This window comes from Ahaetulla prasina, chromosome 1 (genome assembly GCF_028640845.1).
Source record: "Ahaetulla prasina isolate Xishuangbanna chromosome 1, ASM2864084v1, whole genome shotgun sequence".
Taxonomy (NCBI): Eukaryota; Metazoa; Chordata; class Lepidosauria; order Squamata; family Colubridae; genus Ahaetulla; species Ahaetulla prasina.
Window position 1 is genome coordinate 277492274 of NC_080539.1, and position 24090 is coordinate 277516363.

A 24090-nucleotide genomic window follows, 5' to 3' on the forward strand; every position below is an offset into this window, starting at 1 on the left:
CATGACTAACAACAACTACAGAGTAGTTTGCCAAAAGTTCTCAAATGGAATGATATGATCTTAAGGCAGCATTTCTCAACCTTAGAAACTTTAGGTTGTATGGACTTCAACTCCCAGAATTCCCTAGCCAGCATGTCCACACAACTTAAGGTACCCATGGTTGAGAAACACTGCCATAAGGCTTCAAGCTCTGTGGAAATTGATAGATGGATGGGAGAGTCAATTAAATTTCTGAGATTTCTTTAATCCCTACACTGACTTGAATCAAACCTAAATTAAATTTCTGAATAGGAATATCGATTTCTAATATTAGCACAATATAGAAACCATTTTAAACTACAAAGCAAAAGCTATTCCTCAAAAAAGTTACTATTATGGGCAAAAGACAGCCTGGTACAACCACCTCATATGCAAAAGCTGAAATTTATGATAACGTCACATAAGCTTTTACCACCATGGCTGAAAATAGAATATTAGCTTATGAAATGTAGAACAGCCATGCAGCACACATAACTCCAAGTAGTGATCATCTTGCTATGGCTATGGCTATAAATGGACATATAAAAAACTCATAATTCCATATCCTCCACCAAATGCCTATTCAACATATTAAGCTATTTTCCTAATCAATCATAGCCAAATGTGGTTCAAATGTGGAACTGATGACCACCTTAAGATCATTGCTTCGCTTCCCAGGCTATAAGGGGAAGTGATGCAGTCACATTAGCAATTAACCAGCGGTTCCTGGCCTGGCTCAACTAGAGAGAAATGGAGCTGGATATCAGGCATTTTCTGCTTAAATAAACCAAAACTGATAATCTGAACTATTAGAAGAAAATTAGAAAATGTCGCCCATAATTTAACTATAAATATATCAAACATGGTTATAGAATATAAAAATAGTTGGGATCTTTAGAAACCTCAACCTATAAACTATATCTTGGAAATTCTCCTTCCTTACTCTCTAGCTGCTAAATACAGATTTAAAATCACTTTAACTTTTGCATTATTAACTTTAGACTGTCAATTTATAAGCCTTAGTTAAATTCTGAAATGAAGTCAGAAGTTCCTACATGTTATAGTGAACAACTGTGAGGGTTAAATGAAAAGTAATGTATAGTATCTACCTCAATAACTTTAGTTTAAATAAGAATAGTTTAATAAATGAAAACAGGAAAATAATCCTTGAAATGAACGCCCCTCATTCCCTATTGTTCACTCTGAATCGAGACTGGCTGAAGCCATCTGGTGCTGCTTCATAGTTGTCACACACTATGGGGGGGAAAATGAGGGGGAAATAACAAGACAGTCTCATAGACAAAATAGAGCTCTCCCATGGGAATCAAGGTCATCCCAACAGATGGTAGGAGGAGGAGGATCAGAAGTGGTCGAGGGAGCGCACCAAGTGCTTTGATTGGACAATGTGACCTGTGACACCTGGGGAGGGAAAACTTTGCTTTTAATTACAGGGTAACCTCAGGAAAGCTTTAGAATTGGTTTTCACTGGCTGTGCCAATATGATGTGTCCAATAAACATGTTCTCTGAGGAATGTTCCTGCCTGGGAGTTCTGGTTTCTTGGGATGCGTTACATGTCCTGATATGTTTTCCACCTATGCCACTTTGAAGTAATTAAGCAGGATTCAGAAGCACAAGAACTGTTGCTGCAACATGAGAATGCTAGATTCACAACTCATAAACCACCCAAGATGCAATTGTGAATGTGGTTCCCACCATCTTATTCCATCCGCCATGCAGTCCAGACTTGGTGCCATGTGACTTTTCCTTTTTCCCCAACCTGAAGGAATAACTTTGTGAACATCTCTGACTCAAAGGAAGATGTGGAGAAGACTGTCAAGACCTGAATGAAGAGACAAAGGATGGAGTTCTTTCATGACAACTTACAAATTTGTCCACTGTTAGCAAAAAAACCTGAATGGTGGTGATTATATGGAGAAATAAATACAGGTAGCAAAAGAGCTCATTTCAAAGATTATTTTCTTGTTTTATTCACTAAAATATCCCTATTTAAATTAAAGTTATGGTCTTGGAGTTATTACTTTTAGTTCAATAGTTTACCACATGAACCTTCAACCTTTTAAGTTATGACATCTGAATAGGATTTAAATACTGTTTTGAGGGCTGTGAAGTATTTTGAATGTGATGAAAAATGTGCTTCAAAATAAATGGAATAGTAAACTCAATACTATTGCAACTCATTAAGAAGTCATGTTTGTTTCCAAGGCTGCATGGCTACTGTGGAAGTCTACTCCTTCATATTAGTAAACTATAATTAAAAAAAACACTGTCCTATCATATGGATTGTCCCGAGAAAGTGTTTTGCTGGTTTCTATCTAGTGGTTGATACATATAAAATATCTGTAAAAATAGGTTAACCATAACATTGTTAGCTAGCCTTGGAGTACTGTAAACCAGAGTTTAAAAATGGCTAGATTTGTACAACAGACTAAAATCAATTACTCAAAACAATACTAGGCCATTAAGCAAGAATTAATTTCTTAATCCCCAATTTGAACTGAGCCAGCTCTTTTGCCAACTCTTTCTCATGGTGGCTGCTTAGCTCCAACAACTGCTTCCTGTTGGGGCCCTAAGGAGCCTGGGTGGGGATGGGGAGGCTGGGAGGGAAGGGGTGAGTAGAGGCTGGTAAGACGCCCCTCAACGTGAGTGACATCACGTTGACGTCACGTTGATGTGACGCCCACCCCAGTCACATGACCACCTAGCCACACCCACCCAGCTGGTCATTAGGCAAATCATACTAGTGCTCCGCGGGATTTAAAATTATGAATTTAGTGGTCCCTGAAGTCCGAAAGGTTGGTGACCCTGTTCTAAAGCTCAAGGGGTTTGCAACTTTATGCAGTCAGAAGCCATACATTGTAGGGGGACGTCCTTCGAGGGACATCTTTGGTTTGGGAGGAACTAAAATGCACCTTAACAGAGGGGTCTTTGGGAGTTCTGGGAATACAAAATAGAGAAATGATAAAACTAACTGATTTTATTTTCATTGTTACTTTCATTAAAGCACAGTGAAAATCACAATGAAAAATTGTTTTGCTACTTATTTTTGCAACATGATCTTGAGTGACTACAGTGTAATGGCAACAGATTTAGGGGCTGCCTAATATGCTAGTCTTCTTTCTAGTTAACTTTTTTTTAACTTCTAAAGATAGTATAACACCTAGAGAAATTAATATTTGGAAATATATTAAATATAGCAGCTATTGTATAAACCTGTTACAGACGATAAATCTAGCTAGAGATAAAATACCTGGAGAGAAAAAGAAAAAAAAATGGAGGGAAGTAAAAAATATTTTTAAAAGCATTTTCCTAGTTCATTACTTTTCTAAATCACGTCTTCCATGAATTTTTGAAACTTAATCTCTGTTAAATTCATATAGCAAAGGCTAACATAACAAATTACATAAGTTAATTATGTGATGTGGGAAGAAATACTTCCTTTTGTAATTAACTTCATTGCATAACCGTACAAAAATCTTCCACATCCCTATACTATAATCCATTTTCTACATCTGCCATTTCCTCTCCCTATTTTTGCAAAGTGGAATGTTTTAGTCTTTTTAACTTTATAAAATATTGTGGACTTTTTGAAAAACTGTAGAGTATTTTAAATTCAGACATATGATATACACACAGACATATGATATACACACAGAAGGCAATTACTATACCAGCCATTTGACCTAGGTCTTTTTAAATCAACCCTGGCATTTCCAATTCTTTTAATTATAGCAGCCAATATTATAACATAGTATCTGAAAAGTATAAAATCCTGAAGGGGGGAAATGTTTAGGAAAAATTGAAAATTTTGAAAAATGAGATAAAGCCTGAACACAAACATATAGAAAATAAAATGGGAGGCATCCAATGAAAATATTAAGACTGCAAATAAACTGTAGAAGATAAACTGATAAACTGGGAAAGAAAAAGAACAAGCTTAAGAAATAACTACAGCAATCCTGCGCAGGCTGCACTGGCTACCTGTGGTCTTCCGGGTGCACTTCAAGGTGTTGGTTATCACCTTTAAAGCGCTCCATGGCATAGGACCGGGATATCTTCGGGACCGCCTTCTGCTACCACATGCCTCCCATCGACCGGTACGCTCCCATAGAGGGTCTCCTCAGGGTGCCGTCAGCCAAACAGTGTCGGCTGGCGACCCCCAGGGGGAGAGCCTTCTCTGTGGGGGCACCTACCCTCTGGAATGAGCTTCCCCCAGGACTTCGACAACTTCCTGACCTCCGGACTTTTCGCCGCGAGCTGAAGATGTACCTATTCTTCCGAGCAGGACTGGCTTGATAGGGGTTTTTAATTTGTTTTAAATGGGGTTTATTTTATATTTTATATTATGTATTTTATATTTAAATTTAGGCCACATTGAATAAGTTTTTTAAATAGCTTTTATTGTAATATATTGTACTGTTTTTACTTGGCTGTTCACCGCCCTGAGTCCTTCGGGAGAAGGGCGGTATAAAAATTAAATTATTATTATTATTATTATTATTATTATTATTATTATTATTATTATTATTATTATTATTATTATTATTATTATTATTATTATTATTATTATTATTATTATTATTATTAGAAAAAAATATCAGTATCAGAGAATAATCTGAATCTCTAAGGATGGCACCAGAAAACTTACAAATCAAAATCATTTCTAGAGGTTAGAAATTAATTCTAGATGTAACACATAAAAGTTATTTGGGTATATGCAGAAGGAGAGAAAAAGGAAGCACTTAGGTCACTGATTGGAGAATGTGATCATTTGCTGTCAGGCAACAAGAAAGAGGCTAAGCTGCTTAATTTCTATTTTGCATGTCTTTTCACAAAAGAAAAAATGACCATATAAATTAAATAAAGCTAATAACTAGGGAAAAAATGATCTAATCTGTTGAAGCATTACTATGGGGAGAGGGAAGAAGTAGAAGAGAAATACAGATTAAAAGAGGTAAGGAACTGGTATGAGATTTCCTAACTGCCTTGAATACATTTGCTCAAGTGGGTCCAGATGGATTATATCACAGAGTGCTAAAGGGACTGGCAGATGTGATTTAGGAAACATTGTCCAAAATTTTTGAGAACTCCTGAAATACAGAGAGAGTGCCAGAAGACTGACGAACATTGTTCTTCAATCTTTAAAAACAGGATAAAAAAAACAACAGAGACAGAAAGCCAGACCAGTCATCCTGACATCAGTACCTAGGGGAATTCTAGAAAAGATCAACATGCAGTTAGTTTGAAAGACTCAGAAAGGAAAAACAGATTACTAGAAGCCAGGATGAATTTGAAAGAAACAGTTGGGCCAGACAAATCTTTTTTTTTTTTTTTTTTACAGAGCAACTTAGGAAACGGTGTAGTACACTCAGACCTTGGTAACTTGTTTAACGAGGTTGACTGTAACCTTCTTGATAACATGGAACAAAATTATATAGATGGTCCCACTTCAGATGGATTTGTAGATGGTTGAGCAAATTTAGCTAATACTTGGTCCTTAATGTGTCTATGTCAACATGGAGGAAGCTGGGTTACCTCAGGGTCTGTCCAGTGCTCTTTCCCATTTTCATAGTGACTTAGAGGAGGGGATAGAAGGTTCATCAAAGTTTCAGGTAACCAAATGCTGGGCTAGATAGGAATTGTAACACCTCAGAAGACAGGTTCAACATTCAAAACAATAGGCAAACTTGAACATTGGGCCTTATCCAATGAAATGCAGTTCAGTGACACACAATATAGGGTTCTGTGTTTAGGGAGGAAAAAACAGATGTGTAGGTACAAGACAGGTGGTACACCTCAGATTAAGAATCAGTCAGTGGTGGTCAGGCAGGATGGCCATGATTCGGGTACTGTTAATTAAGGAATGCCAACGGACAGGGCACCCCAAAGGTGTGTCTTTTCTGCCATAGTGCCCATCCTATAGAACAGGGATCACCAACCTTTTGGACCTCAGGGATCACTAAATTCATAATTTTAAACCTTGCAGACCACTAATATGATTTGCCTAATGACCGGCTGGGTTGGCATGGCTAGGCAGTCATGTGACTGGGTGGGTGTGGCCAACTCAATGTCACTCACGTCGAGGGGTGCCTTGCCAGCTTCTACTTGCCCCTCCCCTCCCAGTCACTCCTCCCCTCCCCGCCCAGGCTCCTTAGGGCCCCAACAGGAAGCAGTTGCTGGAACTAAGCAGCCACCATAAGAAAGAGTTGGCAAAACCGTTGGCTCAGTTCAAATTGGGTCTGGCAAGAAGGAGGCTCAGCAGAAGCACCTCACTGAGGACTAGGAGCATAGGCTTTCCAAGCAGGGGAAGACCTGCAGGAGTGCAAGGCCAAGTACCGGCACCTGGAGGCTCAGTAGGCTCAGATGGTCAGCCAGTTCCAGGCAATGATGCAGTCCCACTGGAACAAGGTCCTCCAGCTCTTCACCACCACCAGCACTTTCCTCCAGCCTTCGCCCAAAGCCCCGCACCAGGAGGCCAAAGCAGACCTCAAGTTGGAATTTCTGCCCCCCTCTGATCCACACAAAAAGACCCCATAGGGGAAGACTCTCTGCAGCAACACAAACGTTCATTTCACATTTCTGTCCCAGAGGCCTTAGTTTGAGAACCCCTGATTTAGTGCAAAATAAATAAATAAATAAATAAATAAATAAATAAATAAATAAATAAATAAATAAATAAATAAATAAATATGCAAATAATTTCTCTGAGGACCACCAAAATTTTCTCGCGGACCACCGGTGGTCCATGGACCACCAGTTGGTGACCGCTGCTATAGAACATTTCCCCTCTGGAAGATAGCCCTGATCCTGCTAGCCTTTCACAGGTTTCTAATTCCATGCCTAGGTTTGGGGCTCACAGTGTGTGATAGAACCCATTTCCTGGTTATGGGCAGCGATTGTGGACAGTAATACTTTCTCAGCTGTTGTTTAAATAAGTCAAAAATAAAACATTATCACAGTTAAGTACTAATGGGTAGAAGCTTTACTTAGACAAATCCCAAAATGAAATAAGGAACAATTTCCTGACCATGAGAGCTATTATGTCAATGATTCTTATTGCTATTTCACCCAATTCCTTCTTTTTCCCATCTCAAATAAAAACACTGTTATTTTACATAAAAGTTTTGACAGCAGCAGTCCCAAACTGGATCCTTCACTGACAAACAATTACAAATTGCTCCATTAACCCCAGGATATGTCCAAATTATTCCCTTGGGGCTAATTAACCAATTTTTGTACCATTGTTTTAAACATCAGAATGCTGTATCTCTTGTAATTGTGGGTGCTCCATCACTGGAAATTTTCAAGCAAAAGTAGGTCTGGAATGGTATTAGGATTCCCTCCCTAGGTAGCAAGTCGGTTTAGCAGATCTCAATTTATAAGGCAGATGACCCTCAAAAGTAACAAAAAAGCCATCACATAACACACCTCACTTTTACATAAAAAACCCTCATATTACACATGAGGAATGTGTTTGGAATGGAAAAGGCCTATTGTTTCCTAGGAGCATGTTTATAGATATCCAGTGAAAGAGAACACAGCAGAGAATGATGGTAGTCTCTTTTAAACCAAGATATATTTTTATTTATTAAATTTATATGCTTCCCACCTGTTGTGCAACTTTGAGTAGTGTACACTACTCTGTCACTGGATATTGGTAAAGTATCTCAATATCTCAAATTGAAGAACTAGGGAAGAGTAATTTTTGTTTCAAATAGCGAAGGGCCTCTGTGGCTCAGACTGCTAATGCAGTCTGTTATTAACAGCAGCTGCTTGCAATGACTGCAGGTTCTAGTCCCACCAGGCCCAAGGTTGACTCAGCCTTCCATTCTTTTATAAGGTAGGTAAAATGAGGACCCAGATTGTTGGGGGCAATAAGTTGACTTTGTATATAAATATACAAATAGAATGAAGACTATTGCTAACATAGTGTAAGCCGCCCTGAGTCTTCGGAGAAGGGCGGGATATAAATGTAAATTAAAAAAAAATATTTGAGTCAACAAGAGAGATCTAAATAAATAAATAGCCTGCCTCTGTATAAGGTAACCTTAAGGCTCCCCCGCACATACGTGCTATTCATTTCCTGCTCTAGGGGCAGTGCTCATCTCCGTTTTTAAGCCGAAGAGCCAGTACTGTCCGAAGAAGTCTCTGTGGTCATGTGGTTGGCATGACACAATGCCAAACCAAGCACCAAGGTGGTCCTTATTTTTCTACTTGCATTTTTTACATGCTTTCGAACTGCTAGGTTGGCAGAAGCTGGGACAAGTAACGGGAGCTCACTCTGTTACGCGGCGCTAGAGATTTGAACCGCTGCTGAACTGCCGACATTCTGATTGACAAGCTCAGTGTCTTAGCCACTGAGCCACCACATCCCTACAGTAACCTTAGAGGCCACATATTTTTATACTCAAATATTTCTGCTTAACAATTGTTATTTCTTTCTTCCAGTCAAATTCAAATACATATTTTCTGGTCTGCAAGTTTTTGACATGCTGCAATTGAAACCAAGCAAAACTGATACACAAACTGAAACTATTACATGATGACAGCATGTCCAAGTTTAAATCCAGACTACCTCAATCACTTATTAAGGCAATGGGAGGTCAGAAGAAAAGTGCCAAGTGACAGTACAATATACTAGAGCTTCTCCCTACCACAGCTAAAGAATTCTCCACAGCCAAATTCAGATACAGATAAACTTAAACTAGGAGAAATCTGTGTGGATAGCAAGAAGTGGCAATGAGAATAATAGGGACCAGAGGCTTCAATTCCCTTGTCACGACACAGGCAATCTTATAAACAGATCCCCACGACCACATAGTTTAACATGTGATTTCAATACAGTGAGTGATCTAGTGAAGCTTTATATTGTAGAACATTTCAATAGATGCATTTTCATTCAGAGTATTTCAAATGCTGCACAACCTGATGGCTTAAAAACTGTCAGCAAGAGGTGCAACCACTGGCAGAGAGATGTTTGCCTCTTTCTGACTTTTTCCTAAGAGAGGGTTTTATTTTCTTTTAATCCCTTCCACCTAATTATGATCAATGAGAGGAAATATATACTGTAGAAGTAATGGAAGGGAATAAAACAAGAACAGCTCTAATCTGGAAAGAATACCTAGATGTTCAATATTATCTAATCTTCATTAAAACTCATTTTAGTTTGTCCTCTTTAGAAGAGCCACCCTCAAAAAGCTAGCAGGATAAGCCAATGGTAGATTTCCTCCCTCTTAAGATAAAATCTTACTCACTGAGAGAGTCAGCCAATCCTATGCCCGCCCACCATCTCAAATGGGAGGGGAAAGGGCAGCTATCTAGAGAGCAGGAACAGCAGTGTTCCTAGACAGCAAGGCCACAACATCATGGCTATAGATCCGCCCATATTGATGTAAGTGTAGCCATGGCAACTTTCAATAAAAAATCCCACCTACATTGGCTGTACTACAAGTAGGTTGCTATGTTTTCGTTTCCAGGCACCTTTTTCCCCCCTCCTTTCCCAAGGCCTAAGTAGATATTACATGGGAGAGGAATCTACGTGTGTGACCAGATGGAATTAAAAGAAAAGCAGCCACAAAAGACAAGCAGTAGAAGTAGGAAAATAGTACAAGTTGAGAAGTTGCTTAACTCTTGTCCCTCTGTGTCTTCTGTTTGATATTTCCCCACTGTTTACACAATAAAGAGAACTTGGAGGAACAATTCTAAATGGAAAAACAACTGAAGAAAAAAGGGTTAAATAGTCCTGCAATAATTTTTTTTCCAATGGCAACGTGTCATATGTTGTCTATGTTATTGTTTGTATACTGTTAGATGTGGCTCTGGTATAATCCTTAGTTTGGCTTTTATAGAATTCTCCAACCCAAAGAAGCATTTTGACAAACAAAGCAAAAACAGGGATCCATGTTCTGGTATATGTATGCCTGAGCTTAAACACAGCTAAGGCTTGTCTACAAAACAACCAAACCAGAATTAGCTTATTGCATGCATCCTCAGCAGATTAAGGGAGAAATTTTTTTAACAGTTTACACATAGATATCAGGTTTTTAAAATATATTCAGAACCAAGCTTTCTTAAATAAACCTAATCCAGGGATGATTCAAACATGGTCTCACCTCACTTTTTTTCCGTTGCAATATCCTGAAAACTTAATTAATGTGTCATTGAAATTATAAAATGGTGGTGGTGTAATTTCTTACTGATTTTCATTTTAAAATCATTAAAAACTGCATGCAAGCCTTGATTTTTAAAAATGTGCATATTACCCAAAGTAAAAGAAAACTTAAACCAACATTCAAACATCTCTTAAAATCAAGCTGTCTTACTTCCACTTTATGACATCATCCCTATGATCCCAGCCATTCTTATTCCCACCCCCACAAGAATGTTAGAGTTGATGCTCCCAACTCCTTAATAGTTGCCTATTCTGTCTTAATCCATTAAAAAGACATATTTGGAGCAAAGCAAAAGATGTAGCTTATTAACAAATTTTCGCCTATAGATGAGTAAGAAAAACAAGATTCTTCAGAAACAACTCCAGTCCAGGCGTGCTATTCATGCCTCCACTTTTGCTTCAGGGAAAGTAGTTCAAGGCATGCTAAAGCACATAAATTCCAACCAATTCATGCAGAAGAATATGTCACCAACTCATATACCACTACACAGAAATGTCTACTACATTGGGCAAGCCAACAATCAGAAGGAAGGTATTCACATAAATGTCTTTTGTAGATTTATGAAAATAAACAAACTAGAATAGGCATGTTTAAACTACTCTGCCATAAGCACAACATTCTACTAATGATACAACTGTTTAAGGCATATACTCAGGATCAAATCAAATTTGATCAGATACTAATCTTTCTTCTGAGACTACCCAATTTTTAAATTTACTTTTTAGAAAGTTTAGCCATTCTTCTATCAGATATTTGATTTCTTTGAAACATATTTCAACTTTCATTTTTGCATCTTTGGCACAGAACCTACACTTCTAGCAGTTCAAAACACATCTAATTTTTTTCACTTTATCTTGCCCAAAGGCATATATTAGGTAGGTTAAATAATCAGAACAAACAGTTATTAGTAGGATACCATTTTACAGTGCTTCTGAAAATGGAGAGACAAATCAAGGCGATCAGGTAAAACAACACAACACAGCCAAGCTATAATCCCACATTAACTGCAACATGATGTAAAAGGGAACGTTGTCTTACCTGAACGTCCCTTCTTAGAGAGGGGAAAACGGCCGTCAGGACTGGGTAAATCTCCTCGATGCTGATTGGACCGAGTCTTAAAATTAGTTGTTTGAGATCCCCGCCTACTCCTCTTTCTTTCCAGCTTTTTCGGCGAGGATCCAACTGCAGGTCGTCGTGTTGAACTGAAATGAGAGAGAATTAGCGCCCTCCCGCCCCTGCACCCAGTTTGAACAGACGCCTTGGGTGGGGCTGACGGCCGTTTTCCCCTCTCTAAGAAGGGACGTTCAGGTAAGACAACGTTCCCTTCTCCCTGTCGGGGAAAACGGCCGTCAGGACTGGGACATACCAAAGCCCAAAGTCTTACCGGGAGGGTCGATGGCGGCTAGTCATTGTTGTTGCGAAAAAACCGTCTGTAGAACTCGCCTGCCAAACGCTGCGTCCGCCGACGCGTAGGAGTCTACCCGGTAATGTCGAATGAACGATGAAGGAGTGGACCACGTTGCTGCTCTGCAGATCTCATCGATCGAAGCCTGGGCCCCCCAAGCGGCAGACGAAGCTGCACTCCTGGTAGAGTGTGCTGTAATATTACGCGGCACCGGAAGAGACTGACTCTCATATGCTGTGGCTATTGTTGCTCTGATCCACCTAGCCAGAACCGATTTGGTCACCTTCTGACCCAGAGTAAGTGGTTGGAATGACACGAAGAGAGCTTCTGTTTTACGGAAGGTCGATGTCCGATCAATGTAAATCTTCAATGCTCTCCGAACGTCTAGAGTGTGCCACACCTTTTCCAAATGGTGTCTCGGATTTGGGCAGAAATTGGGCAGTACGATGTCTTGTGCTCTATGGAATTGACTGTTAACCTTCGGAACGAAGGTAGGGTCTAGACGTAGCACCACCCTATCATTAAAGAAAGTGCAGAGGTCTTGACGAACTGACAAAGCTGATAGTTCCGAAATTCTGCGGGCCGATGTGATGGCTATCAGAAAGGAAACCTTCAGCGACAGGAACCGGAGAGAGGAGTCTCTAAGTGGTTCAAACGGTGTCTTGGTCAGAGCATTGAGCACCGCGTTCAATCGCCAAGATGGAAAACGATGTACGACCGGCGGGTTGACATTGCTGGCCCCTCGGAAGAATTGTTGAATGAGAGGCTCCTTCGAAAGGGAAATGAGTGAACCGCACCTCAGGACTGACGAGATAGCCGCCACCTGTCTCTTGAGTGTGTTCGTCGCCAGTCCTGAATCGAGACCTCGCTGCAGAAAAGCCAGAATGTCCAAGACGGAAGCCGAGGTGGCCCTTATACTATGAGATGTGCACCACTTTTCGAATATGCGCCACGTGGCCTCGTAAATTCGTTTGGTAGAGTCTCGGCGAGAAGCTAGCATGGTAGGAATGACCTGATGCGGAACCCTTGCTGTAGCTAAGACGCACCGCTCAACCTCCATACGGCTAGGCGTAGCCATTGCGGATTGGGATGTCGAACTGGTCCCTGGCAGAGGGACACCTGGTTGTCCGGAATCTTCCACGGTTCTCGAATTGACAGAGTGATCAGGTCCGCAAACCAGGGTCTCCTGGGCCAGAAGGGGGCGACCAATATTAATTCTGACTTCTCGGATAGGAGCTTCCGGATCACTCTGGGGATCAGTGGAATCGGTGGAAAGGCGTACAGGAGGCCCCGAGGCCAGCTGCTGCGTAGGGCGTCCACTGATTCCGCTCCCCGAGAAGGGAACCTCGAAAAGAATCGAGGCACTTGATTGTTGGTCTCGGAGGAGAACAAGTCCACCACCGGGAGCCCGAACCTGGATATCAACTCTTGGAAATTCTCTGGGGATAAGGACCATTCCGACTGGTCGATAGTCTGACGGCTGAGGGAGTCCGCCGTGCAATTTTTCTCCCCCGCAATATGTTCCGCTCTTATTGACCGCAGGTGTGATTCGGCCCAATGCCCGAGGGTGAGCGTTTCCGTCATCAACGAGCGAGAGTGAGTACCTCCCCATCTGTTTATATGCGCCTTCGCTGTCACATTGTCCGTGAGGATAAGGACGTTCCCGTCCTGGATGAGAGTCTTGAAGGCTAAGAGAGCGAGACGGATGGCCCTCAGCTCCAAAAAATTGATGCCGTGGCAGATTTCCGATGGGTTCCACTTGCCCTGGGCCAGGTGTTGGTCTAGATGAGCTCCCCATCCCGACAGGCTGGCGTCGGTGGTGATAACGGTCCTCACTGGTTCCCTGAAGACTGATCCTCTGGCCACCCTCTCCGGATTCCACCATGCCAAAGAGTCGGCTACCTCCCGTGGCAGGAGCACCCGTCGTCTGGAAAGACCGCATCGGCTCCTCTGGTGTGGCAAGAGGAACCACTGAAGGGGCCGACTGTGGAGACGAGACCATGGAACTATATCGTATGCCGAAACCATCTTCCCTAGGAGCTGGGCAAGTTGCTCTATGGGAACTGACTGAGACCTTCTAGATATACTGGCTAACTCCGCTAAACTACTTTGGCGTTCAGCCGACAGATAGACCATCGACTTCTGTGAATCAATCTGAGCCCCTAAGTGAACAATGGAAGTCGAAGGTATAAGGTGGCTCTTATCCCAATTAATCGAGAACCCGTGCGATTGTAACACCTCAATGGTCAAAGAAATATCCCTATCTGCTTTTTCCTTCGAAGAAGAGAGAATGAGAATATCATCTAAGTAGGCCTGAAGCCTAACCGGGTCCTCTAATATGGGCCAGGAGAGCCGCCATGATTTTAGTGAAAACCCTGGGGGCCGACGACAACCCAAAGGGTAATGCCCTATACTGATAGTGAGCGCCCTTGAAGCAAAATCTGAGGAACTTACGGTGGTCTCGTCTAATGGGAATGTGTAGGTAGGCTTCCGTTAAATCAATGGATGCCATGTAATCCCCTAGCCTTATGCACTCTAAGATGGAACGTAAGGAGTGCATTTTAAAACGACGGTACACAATGTACCTATTGAGAGCTTTAAGGTCTAGAATAGCCTCCAGCCCCGACGGTTTGCTAACTACGAAGAGCCTGGAATAGAAGCCCTGCTTCCGTTGATCAATGGGGACCGGTTGGATGGCCCGAATAGACAGAAGATGGTTGACCGCTGACTCCACGAGGGCAGTGCTGGAACTGCGGTTGGAAGTTGGGCAAGGCAAGAAAACCGTTGGGGGGGTGGACAGGAACTCTAGGGCCAGACCTAGACGGATGGTGTCTAGGACCCACTTGTCTGAAGTGGAGGACTCCCATTGGGCAGAAAAATAAGCCAGCCGGCCTCCAATGGGGAGAACCTCCCCAGCATTATTTGAAACGGTTGAAAGGCTTACCCCGCCCACCTCGGAATGATTTACGGGCGGTGAATTTGGACCCTGGTCTAACCTGATCGGTCCTCTGAGAGTTTCCTCTATACGGAGAAAACCTTTGTCGACGAAACCCCGATCCTCCGAGTTCCTGGCCACGAAAGGAAGAAGAAGAAGAAGAAGCTCCTGGGCGAAAGTACGGCTGTTGACGAAATTCTCCCCGGCGGGATAAGGACGGCAACACCTTCTTCTTGTCCTTGGTTTCTACTAGGATTGGGTCCAGAGAGGCCCCGAACAAGTGTGAGCCTGCATAGGGAGAGGATGCCAGGCGCCACTTATTCCTGGTGTCAGCCCGCCAGTGTCGGAGCCATAAAAGCCGGCGGGAAGTGATGGTGGACCCGATAGATTTTGCTGAAAACCTGGCTGCGTTCAATGTCGAATCGGCAGAGAATTCTAAGGCTGCAATTACCTTATTAAGGTCCTGATGGGCTCTGAAGCTGCAAGGCGGCTCTGAAGCTGTTTTAGCCACATAATTGATGCTCTATTGAAAAAGGAAGACGCTATGGAGGACCTGATGGACCAGGCCGCGGCCTGATGGGATTTGACGAGGGATTGGTCCGCTCTTTTATCTTCCGGACGAAGAGCTTCATTCTCCGGACCCGTAACATGGGATGTCGTTGTCAGGGCCACTACCGGGCATCCACCGAGGTACCTGCAAAATATTCTCCAGCTCCGGAGCACAATTATAAAACTTTTTGTCTGTGGCGTTGGGATTAGAGCCCGAACCCGGATGAGACCACTGCCGCTGGACCACGTCCACAAACATCTTTGGAGCAGGGATGGTTTCTGCAACCACCGTGGGTTCCACAAATAGACTAGTTGAGGTGCTAGGCAGAGACTGAGCCTCAGCCGGAGGGGCCTGAATCGCCCCAAGACCCGTGGTTGTTAAAGCCTTAAACAGCAGAGAACGAAAGAGATGAGGTTTAAAGAGCCCCACAAATGAAGGTTGATCAGGCCCCAACCCCTCGTCTTCCGACAAGGCCTCCCCGGTATCCTCCTCTTCAGATAAAGATGCTTGGCTGTCCCCCTCATTGGCTTGTTCCACCTGAGGTCTGAGCCTGACTGAACTTAAAGTAGAGGCCTCTCGTACTCTATCCACGCTATGAGGTTTGGGGGCTGCGGAGGGAGCAGATTCCTTTTGGAAGAGAGAAGCTAATTCCTGGCGTATAGCCTGTTGAATCATCAATCCCAAAGAATCAGGAAGCTGACAAACTGGTAGCTGGGTTAATGTGGCCTCCGAATGTTGCCTAGGCCCTCCTGGCTCCTGGATCACATTGTCTGATTGGCTTGGGATTGGGTCAGCAATATTTTGAAGTTCTATTTCCGAGAGCGTACGGAACAAGGGGGCAACCCCAGCTTGGGCCATGGGCCATGGAGATGATCTGTCTGGGGACCAAGACCCAGACCCCTGGATTGGTATTGAACTGAGATCTGGGTTTGGAGGGGCCTGAGGGTCGGAGGTGCTCTTGTTCCCCCTTTGTTTAGGTGAAGGGGATCTGCGAACCCTCTTGGATGCCTTAGAGAAAGCCCTCTCGAGCGCCTTATGGCGCCTCTCCTCCGCCCGCGCCCCTTTCTTGCCCTTGGCCATTTTCCTGCCCCTGGTAGGTGAATCCCGAGGGTCTGAAGAGGAGCCCTCCTCAGGGTTGTCTTGATTAGAGACTTCTAGGGCTGGGGCTGGCAATTCCGGCTGGTTGCAAATGGCGTCCGCCATTTTGAAATTTCTTCCCGCCAATTCCGGGCCGCTGTGGCCTACTTACAGTTTTGTTCTGAAGGGGCTGCAGGCGATTCAGGCCTTCCACGTCTAGCCGGCTGCTGGATAACCGGCTGCTGGGCTTAAAGCGGCACAATAAAATGTCTCTCTCTTTTTTTTTTTTTTTTTTTTTTTAGGCCGTTCGCTCCGCCGGCCGCCGCTTGTTTGCCAGCCCGATGGCTTCACTGCAGCCCTGCAATAGCCTCTGTGCAGCTCCCAAAGCCTCCAAACCGCAGGATCCAAATGGAGGGTGGGGGGGGGCCGCTCGCCTCTTGGCTTCGAACGCCGCTTAAAAAGCTCCCTGAAGTGAAAAATAAGCGCGGGAGCGAGGCGGAAAGGCTTGAGGCACTGAGAGCCAGAGATAGAGAGCCGGCCGTCGAAAATGCTTCGGGGCCTTGCCCGTGAGCCTGCCGTTGGTTTCTCTCTCCTTCTAACCACCGCCGCGGCTCTCCGCGCTACGGGGAACACGCCCGTGGGCGCCTCTCAGCTGTTTGGCTGGCCGGCGAAAAAAAAATAAAAAATAAAAATAAAAATAAGAAAACGCCGAGGCCGCCTTCAGCGGGCTCGGGAGCCAGTCCCTTCTTCGCTGAAACAATTAAAAATCCACAACAAAGAGAAGAAAAAAAAATAAGAATAATAATAATAATTATTTTAAAGCCTGAAGTAATAAAAAACACGACTGGTCCAAAGCTAACCGAGTCGAAAAAGCTGGAAAGAAAGAGGAGTAGGCGGGGATCTCAAACAACTAATTTTAAGACTCGGTCCAATCAGCATCGAGGAGATTTACCCAGTCCTGACGGCCGTTTTCCCCGACAGGGAGAAGCACTGAAACACATGTGATATTTAGAGCAGAACATGTGATCCTTTGTCAAAAGGCCTACTTTCACTGCAACATACTGATACAATGCTGTCAAGCCACAATAAAGAGGTCTCTTCCATTAACTACTTACTGACTCAATGCTAATATGACAGGGTCTCAAAGATATATTTTCTCTTCCACAAACAACTCAATCTTCAGCCTTTTGACAGTTTTGTACTAAAAACTGATTTGGTAATTTTCATTATGATGAAGACACAAGCCTTATTTCAGTTTGGCAGACATGACAGTAAAGGGCTACAAACCATTGCAATTTTCAAGAAGCTCAATAACTAAAGTAAAAAGGCTGTACATTTGCCTGTGATACTCTATCAATTCTAATACAAAGTTAGGAAATATTTTGTGTTCAATCCAAGGTCAGACTCCCTTACTGCAGCTGCTTTTATAATCTATTTTAATTTGGGGGGAAAAATATACAATAGCAATTACGCAAACTACTGACAACCAAAATACCTTATTTCATCCCAAAAATAAAAATTTATGCTTCTAACAATTCTCTTTAAATATAAAATCTATAAAATCAAAAACAGATTTATAATTGTCATAGAATGTAAGTGTATTTACAATAAATAATTATAATTCTAAAACCCAATCTACGAATCCTCCCCAAGTTCTGAAAAACAATTATTTACAAAACCGATTATTTACAAAACTAAAGTAAACATGTGATGCTTACATCAACCAGATGTAATCAAACTATTACTTGAGGAACAACATTTGGGAAACATTTTTTTTTTAATTTACATGATTTCTAAACTGATCCAATCATAGTACTCCGGATAGTTTGCAGTAATTAAAAAAATAAAACTATTACACTAGAAGAATAAAATTAATAAATTCAACCAGTAAAAGCAGCAATATCCATAAATTAGGATGCGAACGCCTAAGGCAGAACTGCCTGGATTGTCTCCTAATACCAGGAATCCTCTTTACTTTAGGAGGTAGTTATCCAACTTGCAGAAGAAAAGAAAATGCACGTTTATTTATTTTTTAAAAAAGCAACACAGAATAAGCATAGTGACTAAAGCATGAATATACACTCTGTATTGTTTTTTGTAATATAAATCATAATAGGTTGAATCCTTAGTTGAATCCACTAAGCCACTAAAAGTCTATACTTTTCTAAGTAAGGCATGAAAGGCAGTTGGGTGACTGGGCTAGTCACGCTCTCTCCGCCTAACCCACCTCAGAGGCTTGTTGTGGGAAAAATAGCAGCAGGAAGTATTGCATATGGTTGCTGCCCTATAAAAATAATAAAAGTAGAATAAAAATGATAATAAACTAATTTCTGGCAAATAACTGTTTTGGCCAACTTGACAGATAAACCCAGGGTTATGAGAATGTAGCACATTTTCATATGTCCTTAACTAGGCATAAATAAGGAATTCAACTACACCTACATGGGCTGGCCAGCAGATTAATACATTTGGCTGTCTTGTTTACAATGTTGATTTAACAGAATTACAGAGTTGGAAAGGACCTTGGAAGTCTTCTAGTCCAACCCTTTTCTCAAGCAGGAAACCCTATACCAGGGGTTCATTTCATTGAGGGCCGCATCAGGGCTGTGGTTGACCTCGAGGGGGGGGGGGGACTGGGTGGGCATGGCCAGCTTGACATCACTCATGGGGCATGGCTGACTGGGTGGGCATGGTCAGTTTGACACCACTCCCCAAACTGCTAGCATGTTTCCTCTTTGTACTGGGTAGACCAGGGAGAAGCCAGGCTGGCCCAATGTTTCTTCACATTGGGTAGACCAGGCCGAAGCCATGCTGGTCCCATGTTTTCTCTTCGCATTGGGCAGACAGGGCAGAAGCGACACACGTAGACCAGGGTGAAGCAATGCAGGCTGGTCCCTTACATTTTCCAGGACAGAATTATTAGATAAAATAGAGTCTTTGGTCAACAATTATAGTTTTGAGAAAGGAAGTTTTTGAGAAAGCACAGGGATGAGGTTCCTAAATTACAAACCTGAACCTAATTCATAAAAGGACCATTAAAAAAAGAGAATTCTAATTATAAGTAATGGACTACACAACCTTTCCCATCCTTTATCTTTCTTCAGACTACTTGGTTTTTAAGAAATCACAAAGGAAACATATATGCTATAATTTTATTTTACCCCTCTACGTGTCAGCTCTTACTTCTCTAACATGCTGATCATTTTCATCAGATATATAATCTCATTCTGGTGTAAAGAAACTACTAGACATAAACTTTTCTATTGGTATTGCTATATATAGATACAAGCTTTTCCACAAAAACATGTGATTTTCATTACTAGACAGTTGGAATAATGTCAAAAATTGAAACTGAATGATTGCATGGTTTTGCTCTGCTTGTGCATTCTTTTAAAATGCAAGTAATAATGTAAAGTAAAATACTATTTTAATTTAGTTATTCTAAAACCCATTCTACTATCTATATATTTTGTGCCAAGTAAACACGTTGTAATCTCTTTTATGTATCTTAGCAGCCTTTGAAAAATATTGATGTACATGAATGCTTCAGATTTTCCTTGCTTACATGAGCATCGTTTCATGTCAATTGCTATCAATGTGTTGGAGGATATATTTCATGACATAAAGTCTTTAAAATACTAAAAGTATATATGTTTTTCTCTAGAAATAATTCCTTATCCTTCATAAGCTTTAAAAATAAAAACTGCCTGCAATTAATTAATTACCCATTACTTGTAAATAAGCTCCATTAAACTCAATGGGACTTCTGATAAGATTACACTAACAATTATCCTAAAACAACTATTCATGCCATCTGGCTAAGACAAAACTTGCCAGATTATAACTGGTTTCCAACAGCCATAATGTAGATTGAATGCATATTACAAAACCTTATTATATCAAAGATAAAAGTTTAATAAATGGAATATTTTCTCCCATAGAATTATTAAAGAATCAAACTAATTCACAAATCAATTCTTCACAGCATTCTGCTTGGCTTTAGGAAAATTATGAAGGTCTACTTGTTCTGTCTTGCATAAGAGGTGGTGATGGTGTAATTGAAGGTGGGGTTCACAGTCACATGGTGTTTGTGTTTTTTGTTTTATTTTCTGCCCTTTTTATTTTTATATGCATTTGGAAAGGCTGAATCATTATTTTCATTTTTCTGTAAATTGACTTTATTAGCTACTCAGAGCCTTCAGGAATGGGCAGCAAAATGAGTGAATGAATAAATAAACAAAACCCTGACCTGATTACATGCTACTTAATTTATGTGCTTGATGACACATTTATTAAAATTAGCCTCTTAACAATTCTATAGTGATATCATAGATTAATTCTTTTTTAATACTACTCAATTGTAAAATGTCTCCAAGTTTTTTAATTTAGCATTAACATGTACATTATACCAAAACCACCATAGCAACCTGTAGAGCTAGTGAATTGCAGTAAACTATAGTTATATTCAGTTTTCTAGTTGCTATACATGGAGGAAGCTGAGCAACAGTATTTTGTCAATTGCCTTCTAAGGTGAGAATATAAAAAGAGAAAGCTTTAATTTATCATTCAAATACAGCATTCCAACAGACTACCCAAGTCACATAAAAAAGCTAATAAAGGAAAAAATCAAGACAGCTAAAATTACTATCCTTTGTTGTTTTTTAAAAATAAATATGATGTTAATGCCACTGAACAAAGAGTCAATGATTTCAAGTACCCTTTATATAGCACTTAGTGCGTAGTCATGGCTTAATATAAGTGCATTTACAAAATTAGCTACATGCATATCCAAGTATCTGGTTTCACAAGGCACATGCGAATAAGACACCAATACTGCTGGCCAAGAGAATTCAATGTTTAGCATATATGACAGAGAGAGAAAAAAAACTGTCTAAATTAAATTCAGACAAGTATATCTTGAGATGAAAAATAAGTTTGATTACCTCAGTATAATACTTTTCCTAAAAATAATGTTACAAGTCATCTGTTAGGATGGTAACTGCTTTAAAACGAAGTTGGTGTATTACAAGCAGTTTCTGACCCAGAAAATCATAAAATAAAATGCCTGCCTCATCAAAATGACGGAAAAACAAAAACACAACACAAATAAGACTTGTTGTTTGCAGGCAGCTATTATTACAGCAAACTTTATTACGACTCTAAACATTTAAACAATTCTCACAGGGCCTTTTTGTTGTTTAGTTACGGTGAAAAAGCAAAAGGCAATCTCTAAAACTCAACGTTTAAAATGTAATAATCAAAATTTAACACCGATCCTGAAGCCCAACTAGCTTTGAACGATTGCCAGTATGACGTGATTACAAGTACTCCACATACCATTCTGAGTCAGACCGTTCCCCCGGCATGAAAATAGTCATTACTTTCCCCAAACCATTGTTGCTAGTTACCTCCGAGTCCCGAAGCGAGGCAATAATTCCTGGTAACCAGAGTAGACGGCGACCACGCCTTCCCGCTGCTCTAACAAGTTGCAAGAGGAGCAGCCGTGTCACATTTCTTCTTTCATACACACCAGCGATCCTAAAGATTAGCCCGCTCGGCCAGCGTAAAAAAAAACTAAGCTAGCAAAACGGCATCAAAGGGTGAGGGCGGGGGCAGAGACAGGCGCACAGCGCGAAAGGGAAATTTCTAGCTCCCAAATTTAAAAAAAAAGGGGGGGAGGGGAAAGCCCGTACAGAAAGCGAGAACTGAAGCAAAGCGAGAAACCAACCGAACTATTTATATAACTCTCACATACGCCGGCGGCAAGAAAGCTACTTTACACTTCAGTCTGTAAATAATATTAACAGGGGGGGGGGAAAGGGGGATATTTAGTGGTCTTTTGCCCAATCGTGGCAAAAAAAAAAAAAAAAAGACATCGATTGTTCAGACATCGATTGTACCAGAAAGAAGGGAAAATTTGCCACCAAACTCTGCCAAGGCAAAGTTTTTAAAAGCACCGCTGCAAGCAAGCCCTCTTCCCAGGATCGAGGCACGGAGCTTAGTTGGGACCCGGGTCCGCGCTCTAATCTCTCTCTCCTAAACTAAACCCCAGCGGCGATTAAGATCCGAGCAAGAGAGTCTCCCTCCGGGGGGGCTAAAATCCTCCTGGAGGGCTTTTCCCCCCCCCCTTCCATACCTACCTGCTTAAGGGCAGATTTTGCTCTCCTTCTGGGAAACCGCCAAAAGCCCGATTTCCCCGACTTTTCACAAACCGACCGGACAGTTTCATTCGGAGCGCGCTGGGCCGCGAAAAGGAGGCAAAGCCAAAACCCCAGGAAGAGCTAGAAGTTGAAGGCAGGGGGTGCCAATGGCCTCAGCACCCCTTGCCCCAGCCCCACACTTTCCACCCCCGAAGATGAGTGGTGGGTAAGGATAAGCTCAGAGGCTTCGCCCTTCCCGCCTCCCGCCCCCCGGGGAAGAAAAAGCAGCCTGGCTCCCTTTTTCCCGGCTCTTACCTTCACAGATCGGGCAGCGCTGGACTCCCCGCAGCCGCCGCCGCCGCCGCCTCAGCCCTCGGCATGACCGGAGAGCTACTACAAGGAGGCGCCTCCCAGGCCCGACTCAACCCCGGGCTGCTGCTGTTGCTTCTGCTGCCGCCGCCTCCTCAGCCGCTGCCATCTTGTCCTGGCGGCTGTGAGGAAAGCGCCCCACCTCAGCCCGCTCAGCTCCCCGGGCCTCTGCCTCATCTTCCCGGGGAGGGATCCAGCCTGCCGTCGCTGCCGCCACTTCCTTTGCTGCCACCGCCCACTCCGGCGGCTGTTCTCCTCTCGCTTCTTTGGCAGCGGGGCCTTCGGGAACGAGCGCAGCTGGCTCCTCCGTCGTAGCCCTGAGCCGCCCACTCCGCTCTCGGGGCTGCGAAGCCGAGGCAGCTTCCTCAACGCCGCTCCGACATGTCTCAGTTCCGTTTCCAGCCTGCGGGGTTCTCCTGGCGAGCGCAAGCGGCCCGCCCTTATCCGCAGCTGTAGCGCCCCCGGCTGGTTACCGGCCGCCGCCTCCTAACTGGATTTCGCCATCCGAAACCCGCCTGTTTCTCGGGGTGAGCATCTTTGGCCCTCGCTTGTACGGTACGGCTCTGGCAGAAGAGCCCAATAAACGGGTGGTCGAGGGAGGGGAAGGGGAAGAAAGAAAGCGCCCTTCCTTTCAGACCGCCGAGACCGACCTTCAGGCAGGACGACCGAAGGGCCCCGCTGCCTTTAAAGGGGATTTAGGATGAGCGCCAAAAGCCAAGTCCACTTAACGGCTACGCGGATTTGCAAGTAGATCTCTGAAGAGCCCAAAGCTGTTTTCATTTCAATCTGCTTCTAATACGTAGCCGCCTTCTCATTTGCTTGAGAAACATTTTAAATAATTAAACTTTAATAAACCATTCGTTTTCTCAACTCAACCACTCCAATCTTGATTGCAGAAAATAGGACTTCAGTAACAGAGTTGTTAACTACCTGACTCAGTGGTCTCTTCCCAAAATCCCCAAAGCTTTAACCAAAAACTGTCTACTATTGACCTCACCCCATTCCTAAGAGGTCTGTAAGGGGTGTGCATAAGAGCACAAACGTGCCTACCGTTCCTGTCCTATTGTTTCCTTTCATTATATCCAATTAATATAATTTTTACATACTCATACTTATATATATGCTTATATATTGTATAGTTATCTTATGCTTATATATACTGTATATTTCATGCTTACTCTTATATATACTGTGTGACAAAATAAATAAATAAAAAATAAAATAAACTAGAATTTCCTCTCCTTTGCAGGGGAGTACTCACATGAAAATAAGCCCTTTTATCTATTTCAGGCCATGGTGGCCAGCTGACCAAAAGTATTGGATAATGATGGTTCAAAAACAAGTACAATGATGTTCTGTTCTTCTCATAAGTTGTATGTGCACAATATGTTAAACTAAAAAAAAC

At 42.5% G+C, this 24090-nt stretch overlaps 2 protein-coding genes across 4 annotated transcripts in view; one reads left to right on the forward strand and one right to left on the reverse strand.

Moving 5' to 3' along the window:
- HIPK3 (homeodomain interacting protein kinase 3) overlaps nt 1-23059 on the reverse strand; it is a 73631-nt gene extending 50572 nt beyond the window's left edge. Inside the window, exon 1 of one of the 3 annotated variants that reach the window (XM_058160606.1) lies at nt 22632-23059. The gene's annotated coding sequence lies outside the window, so the exon portion shown is untranslated. Of the gene's footprint in view, nt 1-21513; nt 21741-22631 lie in introns of those variants that run through there. The other 2 variants (XM_058160615.1, XM_058160625.1) reach the window with 2 other exon arrangements.
- The window catches only part of LOC131187454 (uncharacterized), a 32362-nt gene continuing 29812 nt past the window's right edge, over nt 21541-24090 (forward strand). The window contains exons 1-2 of the mRNA XM_058161744.1: nt 21541-21616; nt 22815-23212. Coding sequence (XP_058017727.1) covers nt 21541-21616; nt 22815-23212 — 474 coding nt within the window. The remainder of the gene's footprint in view (nt 21617-22814; nt 23213-24090) is intronic.